The sequence below is a fragment of the Periophthalmus magnuspinnatus genome, chromosome 22 (assembly GCF_009829125.3).
Source record: "Periophthalmus magnuspinnatus isolate fPerMag1 chromosome 22, fPerMag1.2.pri, whole genome shotgun sequence".
Lineage (NCBI taxonomy): Eukaryota > Metazoa > Chordata > Actinopteri > Gobiiformes > Gobiidae > Periophthalmus > Periophthalmus magnuspinnatus.
In genome coordinates this window covers 20798518-20813142 of record NC_047147.1, presented here as the reverse complement: position 1 = coordinate 20813142, position 14625 = coordinate 20798518, and the positions used below count along the sequence as shown (strand labels likewise).

General features: G+C 38.1%; 1 protein-coding gene across 2 annotated transcripts in view; it reads right to left on the bottom strand.

The window, feature by feature from the left end:
- cdin1 (CDAN1 interacting nuclease 1) overlaps window positions 1-14625 on the bottom strand; it is a 146663-nt gene that overhangs the window by 72416 nt on the left and 59622 nt on the right. For both annotated transcript variants that reach the window (XM_033988288.2, XM_055230989.1), the window contains 3 exons: window positions 7318-7397; window positions 6508-6557; window positions 3634-3701 (listed from right to left, as the gene is read on the bottom strand). In XM_033988288.2, the coding sequence (XP_033844179.1) occupies window positions 3634-3701; window positions 6508-6557; window positions 7318-7397 (198 nt within the window). The remainder of the gene's footprint in view (window positions 1-3633; window positions 3702-6507; window positions 6558-7317; window positions 7398-14625) is intronic.

Here is a 14625-nt window from a genome sequence, read left to right as displayed (position 1 = left end):
CGCGGGGTGGGTGTTAGCGCCTATGCTAGCCTGACCCCGGCGAGCGATCCATTGGCCGTCGTTGTCCTTGACTCCGAGGCGGCCATTATCCCCGCCAGCGATCCCGATTTCTCCATTACATCGGCAGGCTGACCAGGTCGTTCGGCTAGCAGGGGCCCGGCCTCTTTGTCTTCAGCCAAGCTCGGCTAATGGAGCGTGGAAGAAGGGAATCGGAGGAGAGGATGGAGGGGAGGCAGGAGAGGTCAGGAGGGAGAGAGGGGAGAGAGGGAATCCTATCTATGAAATTTAATGTAGCTGCTGGCAATGCTTCCGGAAATGTTGGTAGTAATGGTATCGCAGAGTTTTACAGGCAGTATATTTCTATTAAATGCGTATAAGTGAAATGGGGGTCGTTTAACGTGGATTCAATGTCGTGTTCATCCACTTTGGGGTGATTAGGACGGGTTAGGCACACAGGGAGCTATAAAAAGTATATTAAAAGGAGCTGTACCTGGTTTTTACAGTCTTAAAAATGTGAAAAACAGAACTAGTTCATTTTAAGATGTTTGCAGTGGTCCAAAGTTAATTCACAATTATATTATGCATTCTGGGGATCCTAATTATCCACAATGGTGAGTTTATAAGTACAAATTTCAAAGGGCACAGAGGTAATGCGAACAATAACTAGCATGCTAGTAGCGCACTTCCTTACAGTTGATTTATTTTGACCTCGAGAACAGCAATATATCTGATAAATTTTGCTCAAATACATGAAAAAATGTGGCACAGGCCATTTAAAAAATGGGGGGAAAAGTCTTGTAATTGCGATAGAATGATGTTTAAAAAGTGTAAACAGGAGCATTAACATTGGTGAGGAGATTGAAATATGAACTGATAAACTAATGTTCTCAAATGAACGGGAGTCTTGTAGAGGTCCAAAAACTAAAGGGTTAGCAGGTTTTAAAATAAAAAGACATGCTACTTTGTTGTATACGGTGGGAATCTATACCTAAATAATTGCAATCTTTGATTTAACAATTGCATCTATTCATATTGCAATTTTTATTTGATTTCATCCATCCAATTTCTTCTGCTTATCCGAGGCAGGGCCGTGGGGGCAGCAGTCTAAGCAGGGACTCCCAGATTTCCCCCTCCCCAGACATGTCCTCCAACTCCTCTGGACGTGTAGCAGGAGCGGCTCTACTCCGAGCTCCTCCCATGTGACTGATTTCAATATATTAAAACAAAATTAAAAAAAAAAATAACATGGACATGGGGTTTGGATAATATATATTTTAATTTTAATCCATATAATCTTGAATTGAAAACTATCCCTCCAAACAGGGCTGAACATTATGCAAATGAATTGATATTGAGAGATGAAAAGGGACTATTAAAAAAAATAAAAATCTAATCAAGTAAAGTAAAATTTGTCTTGCCCTAGTACATATATATTCTAAAAACAGCTGCTGGCATCAAAATGAGATCTCAGTATAACCTCTCCATCTAAGTTTATGTATTTTTATTGTTCGACACCCAGTAAGTAATAAAAGATGCAGTTAGCACACTCCGCTTTGGCCTCTGAAAGATGCAAAAAGCTCTTATAAACTCATCACAGTGAATAATTAGGATGCTAGGAATGTATCAGCATAATAAGGAACTTTGGACCGATGTAAACTGTTAATAATCATGCTTAACCCTGATTATATTTTTAAAGTAAAATTTTTCAAGTAATTTTTAAGTATATTTTTAAAGCATATTTTTAAAGTAGAATTTTAGGTGTATATATATCTTAAAGTATATTTTTAAAGTATATTTTTAAGTATAAGTTTAAGTATATTTTTAAAGTATATTTTTAAGTATAATTTTAAGTATATTTTTAAAGTATATTTTTAAAGTAGAATTTTAAGTATATATAATTTTAAGTATATTTTTAAAGTATATTTTTAAGTATAAGTTTAAGTATATTTTTAAAGTATATTTTTAAGTATATTTTAAAGTATATTTTTAAAGCATATTTTTAAAGTAGAATTTTAAGTATATATATTTTTAAGTATATTTTTAAAGTATATTTTTAAGTATAAGTTTAAGTATATTTTTAAGTATAATTTTAAGTATATTTTTAAAGTATATTTTTAAGTATATTTTTAAGTATATTTTTAAAGTATATTTTTAAAGTATATTTTAAAGTCTATTTTTAAGTATTTCTCCATTTAATTCACGTCTATGCTCCAAAACAAATTTACTTTTAATGTTTATTTTGTGTTTGTTTTTGACAGCTAAACCATATATTCCAGCTCCAATGACATCTGGACATCCCCCTGTGCCCCCTGAGCCGTCTCTGTCCCTGCCTACTGGCCTGTCCACGTTGTCAGGTGGCCTTGATCGCCTTTTTTTTACACCACTTTTGATTAAAATTAATGGCCCGTCACCGCTGTTGGCTAGCTTATTTCCAATCCATTTATCAGGTGTGGTGAGCCCGCCCCAGTGGTCCCCGTGCCCCCCGAACTCTGGCTGTTTGAGAACTGGCCCCCAACAAAAGGTCAGCAGCACAGCCCATATAGAACCCATATAAAGAATACTGGCCTAATGACAGGGGGAATGACTTTTATCCCTCATCGCTCACCGGCCCGGGACACTGCGAGGGGATGGGGTGAGATGGAAGAAGATGGGAGGGGGTGCAATTTCACACCTGGACAGCCCACCTTGATTTACTGAAAACTAAGACAAAACGATGAACAAACTGCTAAATGGTGGATATAACTTTTGCTTTGGGGGAATGAAGATATGTTTAAAGGAACTGTGTGTAACCTGCGCTATTACTGGTTTAAAAAGGTACTAAAATCACAACTGAACCCGTGTTGCCAGAGCCTTAACCTACAGATAGAGGACACATACAAGTTTTTCTCCTTCTCAGTTTATGGACAGTGCAACACTAGCACTGATTCATGATTGGCTGTATGTGCTGGGGTTTAGATAATGATGATTCAGATCAAAGTCCTTTTAGGTTTAAACTAACTGGATTTCCACATTGAAACTGGCAACCCAAATGAGAAACTCGCATGAGGCTCATTCTGCTTTATCTTGGGAACCAAAACACCAAATTATAACAAAGAACTCTGCCACAATGTCTAATGTTTTTGTAATAAATCTGCATTACATCTGTGCAGAAGAAGAAATGCAGAATCTGTATTTTGGGAATATTAATTTTAACTGTCCCCATCTGTATTAAATATGATTGGCCTATAGAATGTTCTGAAATCCAGCAGTATGATGTGTTGAAGATTCTATTAATGTTGTTTTTTTGTTGGCATTGTTATCAAGTATAAAGATTTTTGTTTGCATCGAACACTAATCACTTTGTTTCTGTTTTATTTTTTAGTTGTTGATGAAAATATCTGGGAATTTGGTCAAGTTAAATTCACCCAGTTCTATTTTTTTTGTCCACCAGCAAAAATAATTAAAGATATTGAAAGAACATTACCAGTTAGCAACACTGACACTGTGCCCATGTAGTAAGGCTAGGGTACACTTGTATTGTAAATTCCATTGTCGTTCCTCCTCTTCTTTCGATTAGAATTTTAATCTAAATTCTAAGCAATCTTGTGTCTTTTAGAACATAAAAACTAACAGTGTAGATGCAGTGGGTCTTACCTAAAAAAGACATGTTCCTCTCCTTCAGCTTGTCCCTCAGCAGAACTTCGTGCTCCTGGCCAATCGCACTGAGACGTGGGAGTCAAGGAAGTATACAAAGTAGTCGTGGTCCATTTATAAAGAATAGTAGTTCAGAATGAGACACAATTTATCTAGAATATATAGGAGTGATGAGCATTAGCGAGACATGCGTGTTAAGATCCTGGTTATGAAGGCAGGGCTGTAATCTAGCATTAATACAACAAGGTGCAGTACCACGCCTGACCACTGGGGCACGGCGTTTTTTTGCGTAGAAAATTTGCGATATTTTCATTACTGATCTGTGCATCGGAGGTCGTGGCCTGTTGCCTTTTAACTCTTATTGTTGTAGTGTTTGTCCATGAAACAGGAGCAAGATGCAAAATCACTGCAATACACTACAACTTCACAAACCTGACGCGATGTGCAGTAGTTTCATTAGTGGGATAAGCGCTGGTTGCGTCATTATAGCGCTCTGAAGAAGGAGTGACTTAGCGAGGAGAGAAAAGGGAGGGGAAGACCAAACCTAAACTGAAACTTAATAAATATTTGAAAGGGCCCATATTACGCCATTTCCTTCATGTTTTATTTTCACATGTTTAACACACAAAGAAAGAAACACTCTGTTCCACCTTGTGATGTCATGTGGTAATACAGGAAGTGCTCCACAGTGTTTTTAAACTCCATACACCTTCACTAGAATAATTTGGATTGTTTCAGACTTGGAATTGCCAAACTCTACCGAGCTTAAGGTAAATGATAGCTGTTGACTTGAAAACTACTACTTCATGACATCACAAGGTGGAACAGAGGGTTTTGAGCTTTGGAGATGTAGACAGACTGATAATAAAGGATTACTCAGACATGTGTGAATAAAACAAAACACAACTCCAGGTATGTTTTTGATGAGGTAACAACATTTTAAACCTCACAAGAGTCAATTTTTGTGTAATATAGGACCTTTAATGTTGTTTTTTTAGCAAATATAGAATTTTCAAAACAATAAAAGGAAACATTTTGATCCATATATGTAACGTGTTAGCAATTAGTACCCCATAGAAAATGTAAAATCCCATTTAATAATATTTGAGTATTTTTTATTTGTATTAATTTATTTCATTGATAAAATATTTAAAAAAAATCAAAGTTAAACGTGGAAGAAATGAATGAAATCTTATGTTATCTGGCTCATTTTCCAGGAAATACTTTAACACTGATTGTTTTTTAAGTCATTCTAACCATTTTAAATTGATTGGATTTTACACTATTTACTTTGATACAACCTACATTCTAAGTCAGTACTTTTTGTAGTGTAGAAAAAACTAAACATGAAGTCCATTAAATAAATTAGACCAATTGAGTAAATGCCAACTTGGGTAAATGCACGGAACGGTACAGAAGAAAAACGCTGCCGTAATACGTTGTCATTTGCATCATACCATTATGTTATGCCGTACGGCTAAAAAGGCTTGTAATTAATGTGTTGCTTAGTTGGCAGGAGCATGTAAGTAATGGGGAGGGTTTAATGAAGTCTGTGGTGGACTCAGGGGGGTGGGGTTGAGGAGGAGGATGGAGGGATGGGTGGAAGAGGGAAGGAGGGAGGGAGGGAGGGCAGGAGAGGACAGGCTTGACTGGGCCCGAACACAGAGCCCTCAGCCCCATACATGCAGATGAGAGGTGGACAATGGGAGTGCGCAGTGTTATGACGCACGGGGGCTTAAATAAGGGTCAGCCTCCCGATCGCAGCCCCTCACATCACAGCTGTCGGAGCAGACGCAGAAGTCATGTGATCTCAGCGGAAAAGTCAATGAAGGACTACAGTTCAGCGTGGAAGTCGCCGGGCGTTAAGGGCAGCCTGGAATCTTAGTTAAAAGGTTTTTTCATCGAGGCTAGAGCAGTTATAGTGGCGAGTTTTGGATCAAGTTCCGTATTTTTCTTAGCAGAGAGCGGGAGCTTAGCAACGCTGTCAATCAAACCTGTTGCTAACGCTAGCGGGAGTGACCTCGGGGAAAGAAGGCGCATGATTTGTCTGTTATTAATGTTCATATCTTAGCGACAATAGCGAAATAAAAATACCGGGATCATGTAGAGCGTTTCGATACGAACATTTTAAGAGCAAAATGATGAGGCTCACTGCAGCAGTTTACAGAGAGAGGGATGACAATATTTTACTCTAAAGTGAACTGGAGTCGGAGTCGATGGAGCCGGAAGTTTGCCCATGTTCACTTCCTATTCGGAATGCTAGCAGGTTAGCTATGTCCATTTATACATACAGTTTATGGCTACAGCTCAAGGTCATTCTAAAGCTATTCAGGAAAGGTTAATTTCTGTCTTGTGAATGTGTACTTTTTAGTATTGATGCTTGCTGAAATGAGTAGTAATTCTGATACTAGTTTTAGTATCGGTTAGTATCTGATTTTTAATACTTTTGACAACCCTAAAGGACACATGGAACACATTTTTCTCATTCTCGGTTTATGGACAGGCCTCATGTGAAAGCTCAGAGCCTCCAGAATTCACTCACTGAGCTACAGAGTCAGTTAAACACCGATACCATCACCACGGGAACACTTCCACGAATAGAAAAGTTACATATCTCCTTTTTAAAAATAAAATTGAGCAAAATATATGCAAATCTTTCCTTGTATCACTTGTATAACATTGCATCCGCTCCACTGCCTGCCCATGCGTTTACCCTCTCCCCTCTGTCACCTCCATCGCTCCCCCGTACCCCCGACGAGCCCGGGATCCTCCGTGGAGCAGAACTTTTATGTCAGGTGCATCCAGACACGCACGCCCCTTTCGGTATAGCTCCTCGTCAATTTCCAGGCGTTACTTTTTATGGTGGAAGGATACTGTTTGATGCAGTCTACCAGCGGCCCATAACAGCAGTCGTTTATTGTGCACTGGAAAAGAGAAAGAGCGGGGGGGGGAGTATGATGGTGGGTGAAGGAAGGGGGCAGAGAAAGAGGGAGGGAGGACACAGGAGACATGGGTAGATTGGCAGGCATGACCATAGAATCGCACATTGGAAAGGGGGGAGTGTTTGGGGTGTGGTGGTCTTGCCTACTGTCAAACAAAACACATCTCAAAACACTGGCTGGGCATGTGGGAATTGTAAGAAAGAATGCAAAATGTATAAAATGCGTTCAGTGTTTGCGGGGAATAATATAATGGAAACTTTCAGTGCAAAACGGCGAATGGCTAGCTCAACGTTAGCGTCACGATTGCTTCCCGTTCAATTATATCTGGTATATATGGTGTTTTTGCAGAGTCGCGCTAAAATCAATAAGTACTCACAGATCAGGCAGTGAACAGCGAGATGTGGGTGGAATTCACGGAAAACATGTTAAATACTTTGCAAATGAGGTGAAAGCTGTATTAATGCTAACGCTAATGCTAATTTTGTGGCTTTTTTGAGGCAGAAACTGAAGTAATCTAGATACAAAAACAAATCAGATAGTCTTTACTTATCTTTACTTTAAATTGTAATTGTTTCTTTCTTTTATGTTTGAATAAAAGTTAGCATTAGCATTGAGACGCTGTGAGCTAACCAGCATGCCCCTGTGCACAGAGGTTATTAAATTTCTAGTATTTCTGGTGTAAAACTCCACATATCTTCACATTGTTTTTAAATAATTAACTGGATAATGATAGCTGACTTACTTGGTAAATATTCTTGGCCAACGTTTGGTCTGGAATCAAAGATGGCTCCTTCAGCATGCTGTTCAGAACCGATTTGGAGGCTGCAGAAAAAAACAAAACAAAACAAACAACAACAAAATATTAACTCAAGATGTTTAAACGGACAGTATGTATAATTAGTCTTGTCACGATTATCACTATATCGACTTACTGTTCCAGGTTTCACATATTGGACACTATTTTTTGCGGTCAATATTTAGAAAGTGTATTTCCTGTAATTTCGTGTTATTATTTGTTACTTTCGTGGCTATATGATAAGATTTGAGCCATAAAAATTTGAATAAATAACTTCTATGTCTCATTCCAGATGCAAACTAACTACTTAAGTATTTCATTCTACTGTTTATTTATTCCAGCTCATGATTTTTTAATAATACTGTACATTTAGAGTCGCTTTTGTGGTTTAAATCTGCTGTTGGGTTACTGTGTCAATGGCATAAATTAGATTCAATATTATCATAGTATCGTCGATATTTACTTCAGCGATACACTGAACTTCAAAATGTGTTATTGTTATTACGACAGGCCTATGCGTGAGTTTAATTTCCGTAAATCGTGACCTATCCGTGTCCCTAGATACAAAGCATGACCTGTCTATGTAAAGAAAATAAGAAAAACGTGTATGTCTTCGCTATCTGCAGATTAAGGCTCTGGACAACCAGGTTAAATTGGGATTGCAGTACCTTTTGAAAGGAGCAGGAGTGCAGGTTACATACAGTTCATTTATTAATCACTCTACTATGTGTACACGCGTAGATCATTGTAAAAACCCTTAGCGTAGAATCTATAACTATGGACGAAAAGCTTATAAAGTCTATGATGGAACCCAATCCCTACGGAACTCGCGCTGTATTTCTACCCCTCATTGAATACAGTGGCATCTCTACACAATCTCTATACACTCATGTTTCAGTCCATTCCCTCCATGTAGTTTATCTGTGTTAGCAAAGTGTACCACTCTGCATCTCTCATCTCCATCCCAGCTCCACTAACATTATAAATCACACAGATGGATTTCTATGTACGAACGCGCTGACTAAAATCCTTAAATCATCTGTTAAAAAGGTTGGGATTAAATGGATTGTATCATTGTGTGACGAAATGGCCGCGATGAGTCATTTTTGTGATATATACAGGCGTGTTTCTGACAGTCCACGGCATCTCGTACAATGGAATGTTTCTATTCACATTTCAAGCCCGGACGAGCCTCTATGCTAACGCTGTGTGATTAGCTAAGCATGTTGTAATGCTAAACTCGAAAATAGCTAAATGTGTCAAGTGTTTTGTCGTTTATAGGTTTATTGTAAGTTGAGGATATATGTTATGAATATTTGCACTTCTAGGCAAATATACGTAATAATAATGGAAGTACCAGCTGAAATATTCCATAGGACAAAAATAATGAATAGTACCATAAGTGTATTGAGACAAATATGGATTTGTCTCACTGCAAATATTTAAACCTCTAGTAGAAGCAGAAACAGTGGTTGTAGTTGTACTGGTACTTTAGTGAAGTAGTAATAAGGGTCTAGTAGAGCAGGATTAGTAGAAATAGAAGAGGTAGAAGTAATTGCAATAGTGAAAGTAGTAGTAGTAGTAATAGAGATAGTAGTAGTAGTAGTAGTAGTAGTAGTAGTAGTAGTAATAGAGATAGTAGTAGTAGTAGTAGTAGTAGTAGTAGTAGTAGTAGTAGTAGTAGTAGTATTAATAGAGAGATAGTAGTAGTAGTAGTAATAGAGATAGTAGTAGTAGTAATAGAGATAGTAGTAGTAGTAGTAGTAATAGAGATAGTAGTAGTAGTAATAGAGATAGTAGCAGTAGTAATAGAGATAGTAGCAGTAGTAATAGAGATAGTAGTAGTAGTAGTAGTAGTAGTATTAATAGAGAGATAGTAGTAGTAGTAATAGAGATAGTAGTAGTAGTAATAGAGATAGTAGTAGTAGTAATAGAGATAGTAGTAGTAGTAATAGAGATAGTAGTAGTAGTAATAGAGATAGTAGCAGTAGTAATAGAGATAGTAGCAGTAGTAATAGAGATAGTAGCAGTAGTAATAGAGATAGTAGTAGTAGTAGTAATAGAGAGATAGTAGTAGTAGTAGTAGTAGTAGTAGTAGTAGTAGTAGTAGTAGTAGTAGTAGTAGTAATAGAGATAGTAATAGTAGTAATAGAGATAGTAATAGTAGTAATAGAGATAGTAGTAGTAGTAATAATAGAGATAGTAGTAGTAGTAGCAGTAGTAATAGAGATAGTAGTAGTAGTATTAGTAGTACTAGTAGTAGTAATTTAATTCAAGATAATTTATATAGGATATTTGAAACAACTTCAGCTGACCAAAGTGCTTCACAAAAAAAAAATTAAAAAAAATAGTAGTAGTAGTAATTGGAGTAGTATTTGATGCAGTAGTTTTAGTAGTACATACATAAAAGTAGTAGAAGCAAAAGTACTAGCAAAATTAGCTATATTAGTAGATGTAGTAATTGTTGTAGTAGTAGTAGTAGTAATAGTAATAGCAAAAGTAGTATTTGTTATAGTAGTTGTAGAATTAAAGTAAGTTGTAGTTGCTCAGACGTTTAAAGCAAGATTTTTGACATTCTAAAAACATGTGTGATTTGTGAGTACAGAAGTCACCAGTGTAGTCAGGTACTTTCCCAGGAAGTCTGCTACTGATAAAATAATCAAAATAGACATCTCAAATCTACGTAATCTCATTTGTGAATTGTGGCAGACATTTTGTTTTTTTTTTGTTTGTTTTTTTTAGATTTTAAGGAAGGATATGAGCCAAGAACAGTTTATCAATATGCCCTTCCTTCACCTATTTTTACAATGTTCAAGATAAGGTAAGCTCTCATGTGTGTTGTGTGGAGTGGCAGATGTGCTTTGGTTACTGTGAAAACACTGGTAAAGAATATGTTTGAGTAAGATTGCATAAACTAACAATCTAACTGTTGGCGGCCATTTTGAATCAATATGTGTCTTGTATGTTTATGTGGTACAACGTGAATGAGCATTGACCAATTTGCCTCCCTAGTATAAAATAGTTGTAAATGGTTTTAATTGCACATGTTTTGCCGTCCCTAAGTCAGACAGACATATATTTTTGATTTACTTATTTATTTTTAAAGCAGACCTCATCATTTGCTCACCCGGAGTTGTATTTGGAGTGATTTGTGCATGTTTGCGCCATCTTTAATCGCTTATTTTCGCCATTTTGCCAAACAATTCCCGTTTTCGCCTCCATCAGTACACGCTCACTGCTCTGTACCCACTTTGTTCTCCAATTTTATTTTCTTAAATCAGTGATATGTGTAGGATTCGGCAGCGTTGCGTAGTCGTTTACGGCGACGTCAGCTCCCATTGGACACCTCACTTTTCTAACGCAAAAGTCTGTGGATTCGATTCATTTATCAAGTCGTTTTAGATGAATATTGCGATTTAAAATGTCCGAATACCTGGAGTTGTGTTTTGTAAAGGTGCACTATGTAACTTTTCTGGTGGAGGGTATGCCAGCTTGTCGCCGAGGAATGTTCCACAGTATGGCATTAAACTATATCTCAGGCATTTTTTCCCCCACAATTGTGTTTTTAACTGCAAAAAAACTAGCTGAAAGACGTGTATTCTCACTGCGAGCGGTTTAATGGAATACTGTTGAAACATTACAGGCAAAGCGACGACATCTCCATGGAGACAAGCAGGCGGCATACCTGCAACCAGAAAAGTTACACAGTAAATCTTTAAAATGTGAACCAAAAGGCATGTCCAAAAACATACAGGTAACAGATTTATCTTTTTACTTTCCATTTCGCTTCCCATTTTATTTCTTCAACCATTTTTCCACCAAAACATATATTCTACTCATACCATTCCCCAGCACTTTCCGTATATTACCTTGTCTCCTCACCACCCCTCACCCCCCGTGCCGAGCGCTCCGACTCCCCGGTCCTTTTTACCTCCATCCCTCCGCTCATTTTTCTCACAGATTGCTACCTCCAACACGCAGATCCATACTCTCCGAAGCTCTCCGAAGAAAGACGCTTATATTTTCCCCTTGAGTTAGGACACCCCGTGACAAATGATAATGGGTAATCGATACGCAGGGAAATATGAGGCAGCAAACTTTATGAAGCCGCGAGACGTACGACGGCGCGTTGGCTTAACAAAGTCACTACCGGGCTCCCGTGCCTAATAATCTGAAGGAAAATCAAAGCGGCCGCAACCACATCAGCAGTATTGGCAACTTATTCCACTGTAATGGCGTTTTGATAGATTTTTTCGCCCCCCTCCTAATGGTGCCTTTATAGATTTGACGCTGCTCCTGCAAACAGCGGCGTGTAATAAAGCTAACCCCAAGGCAAGAGTAGGACATTAAGGCTCTTGTCTCTCTGGCATTCGTAATTGCAGGCTGACCACTGCGTTTTGGATTCTCAAGCTGGTTATCTTAAGATGTTTGGTCGTGCTGGGGTCATTATTGTATGTCGTAGTAAGTCTTGGGTTGTCAAAAGAATCGAAAATCAGATACTAGTCGATATTAAAACTAGTATCGAAGAAATGAACCTTTCCTGAATAACTTTGGAATGATCTTGAGCTGTATCAGAACAAGTATAAGACACACAGACTGGTATACGCCCATGGACCACAATGGTGAACACTGAAACCGATTCATCGTACCAGTAAACTGCATTCTTTTAAAATTGGACCCATGAATGAAACCGACGAAGTTCACCACGCCGTGACAAATGCTAGCTTGGACGCTCTACAGACGCCAAAAATATGAATATTGTAAATACAGCGTAAGGGTTTGTGTTATGATTCCTTAGTTTATTATCGAACGCTCTAAAAAAATACTCTTTCTTTAGACATTAGAATGTGATTTTCAACATTAAACGGTAGTACTTTCTTTTATATCCCCATGTGGCCTTATATCTGTGTAATCCCTCAGTCGTCCAGTAGGTTCCATAGTGGTCCCTGGGTGTATACTAGTTTATGTGTCTTATACTTGCTCTGATACAGTTCAAAATCAATCTAAAGTTATTCAGGAAAGGTTCATTTACGTCCTGTGAATGTGACTTTTTTTAGTATCGATTCTTGCGAACAGCGGAGTCGTCAAGGGATGGACAAAGGCGTCTGTTGTCCCGGACTCGAGGCTCTAAGGGGCCCAGAAATGCACCTTCTTCCTATTAATTTATATTAGAGAGGGTCCCGTGTGAAATTTCTTGCTGCCAATTTCTGTTGATGAACCTCAAAACTTCAAGCGCACTTATCCAAAATATATATATCGAGTTTTCCGCACCAATCCAAGTCTACGGTTTTGGAAGACCCGTGGAAACTCCCCTTCCTCCCCTCTTCCTTTGGGTTCCATTTTGAGCGATGGGGTTAAAACTGGCCGTGACCTCCGTGGGTGACCTTGGAGCATGACATTGTGGAGTCTCCCAAGCCCAACGCACTGACCTGATGAAAATGGAAGGCCGGCGCGCTAATAAATCAGGATGCTTTTAAAATGAGTTTAGCCTAATGCTCATTCATCACAGGAGCCGTATAATGCCATTTGCCAGGCCGCGGGATCCACAAACAGAGCAGTAAATAACAACAAGCGTCTTCTCCTCTCCCTCTCCCCCCCTCTTCCTCCTCCTCCTCCTCTTCCTCTCCTCCACCGCACCCATCCAGCCTTCTACATCAGCATACATTTATTAACTACGCCCCCGCCTTCCTGCTTTTTTCCATGCACTGCAAAAAAATGAACTCTTGTAAGCTTTTAGCCATGTGATAATGCAGTTACCTCCTCAAAAACAAACCTGGAGTTGTGTTCTGTTACAGTCACACATGTTTGAGTAGTCCTGTATTATTGGTCTGTCTACATCTCCAAAGCTCAAAATGCTCTGTTCCACCTTGTGATGTCATGCAGTGGTAGTTAATAGCTATTTGTAACCTAAGTTGAACTGTTGTAGATCGTAAGACACTAGAATAAGCATAAGTTATCACTCTTTCTGAAAATGTTTGTTCCATCGTTTGTTCAGCTGAGCTTTGTTCAGTTGGCGGTGCAATTCTGGCTCGCACAGATGAATGCCGTCATTGTGTCCTTTAGCAAGACGCTGGAAAATCGCTATATAAAAATGTGGCCATAATATAAGCCCTTTAATCTAGATTGAATTGTTTGACACAGGATAGAATAAGATCCACTTCAGGTAGTGGGTCAACACTCTGCTCGTGTTCTTGGAGAGGTTATTCCTTTGCCTTGAATGTTCCACGGTATAGCATTGAACAATAATCTATTTACACAGAAGTGAGAAGGTGATGCCACGAGGTCAGGTTACAAGTCATATCTGTGGGGAGGCAAGCCCACTCTTCCTATGCATTCTTTTGAGCACAAACAGCTGGAAAAAAAAAATCGAAACATTATAGATAATTATTTTAGACAAACAGGTGGCAAATCTTTCATCAAAAAAGCTACAAAGTGCACCTTAAACTTTGTGAATAATGTAATTTGCCAATGAGGTAAGAACATGTGTGAATGAAACAAAACAACTCCAGGTCTGTTTATGATGAGGACACAACATTAAAACATAGATCAGAAAATAGAATAATATCAGCCTTTAAAATAGGTCAAACTATCAAGGTTCATCAAGTAAATTAATCTTAGTGAATAGGGCTACAATGGCTTTTTTATTAACTAATCGTGATAATTGTAGTAGTCGTACTTTTATAATCATAACTGTGTTTTAGCATCTGTGTAGTTCAGACATTTCATAAATGAGACCCGTGTTGTCAATATTATCTATTTAGAAGCCTTCAGTCACCACATTTAAACCTGTATTAGGTTTGTAATGCAACTAAAACTGTGTCAATGTACAACAGAAGTAACTGACTACTCTACTGCTAAAATAATCATTACTTGACAATATAGGAATGGGCGATATACCGGTTCCAATATAAGTGTCGGCAGACCTGTATTGGCCAATATCGATATTCAGTGCCGATATTTTTCCCGCTGCCTCATTTTCTGTTTGCCCTTTTTGAACAGACTATTGCATGAAAATGGAAATCGAAGAGTGTTATGTCCATATGTTTACAAAATCATGTCACAAATTATATCACAGATAAATAGTGAAAAGTTCATTTGTGATCTTGACTTCAACTTAAAGAAGACATATTGTGCTTGTGTCTGCTGTATAGTTATAATCTGACACCCGTGGATCGTCATGTTATAATTCGCACTTTTTAAATTGCACTATTGAACAAAAAACAAGTTCACGTTAGAAAACTTTGTTGTGATGTT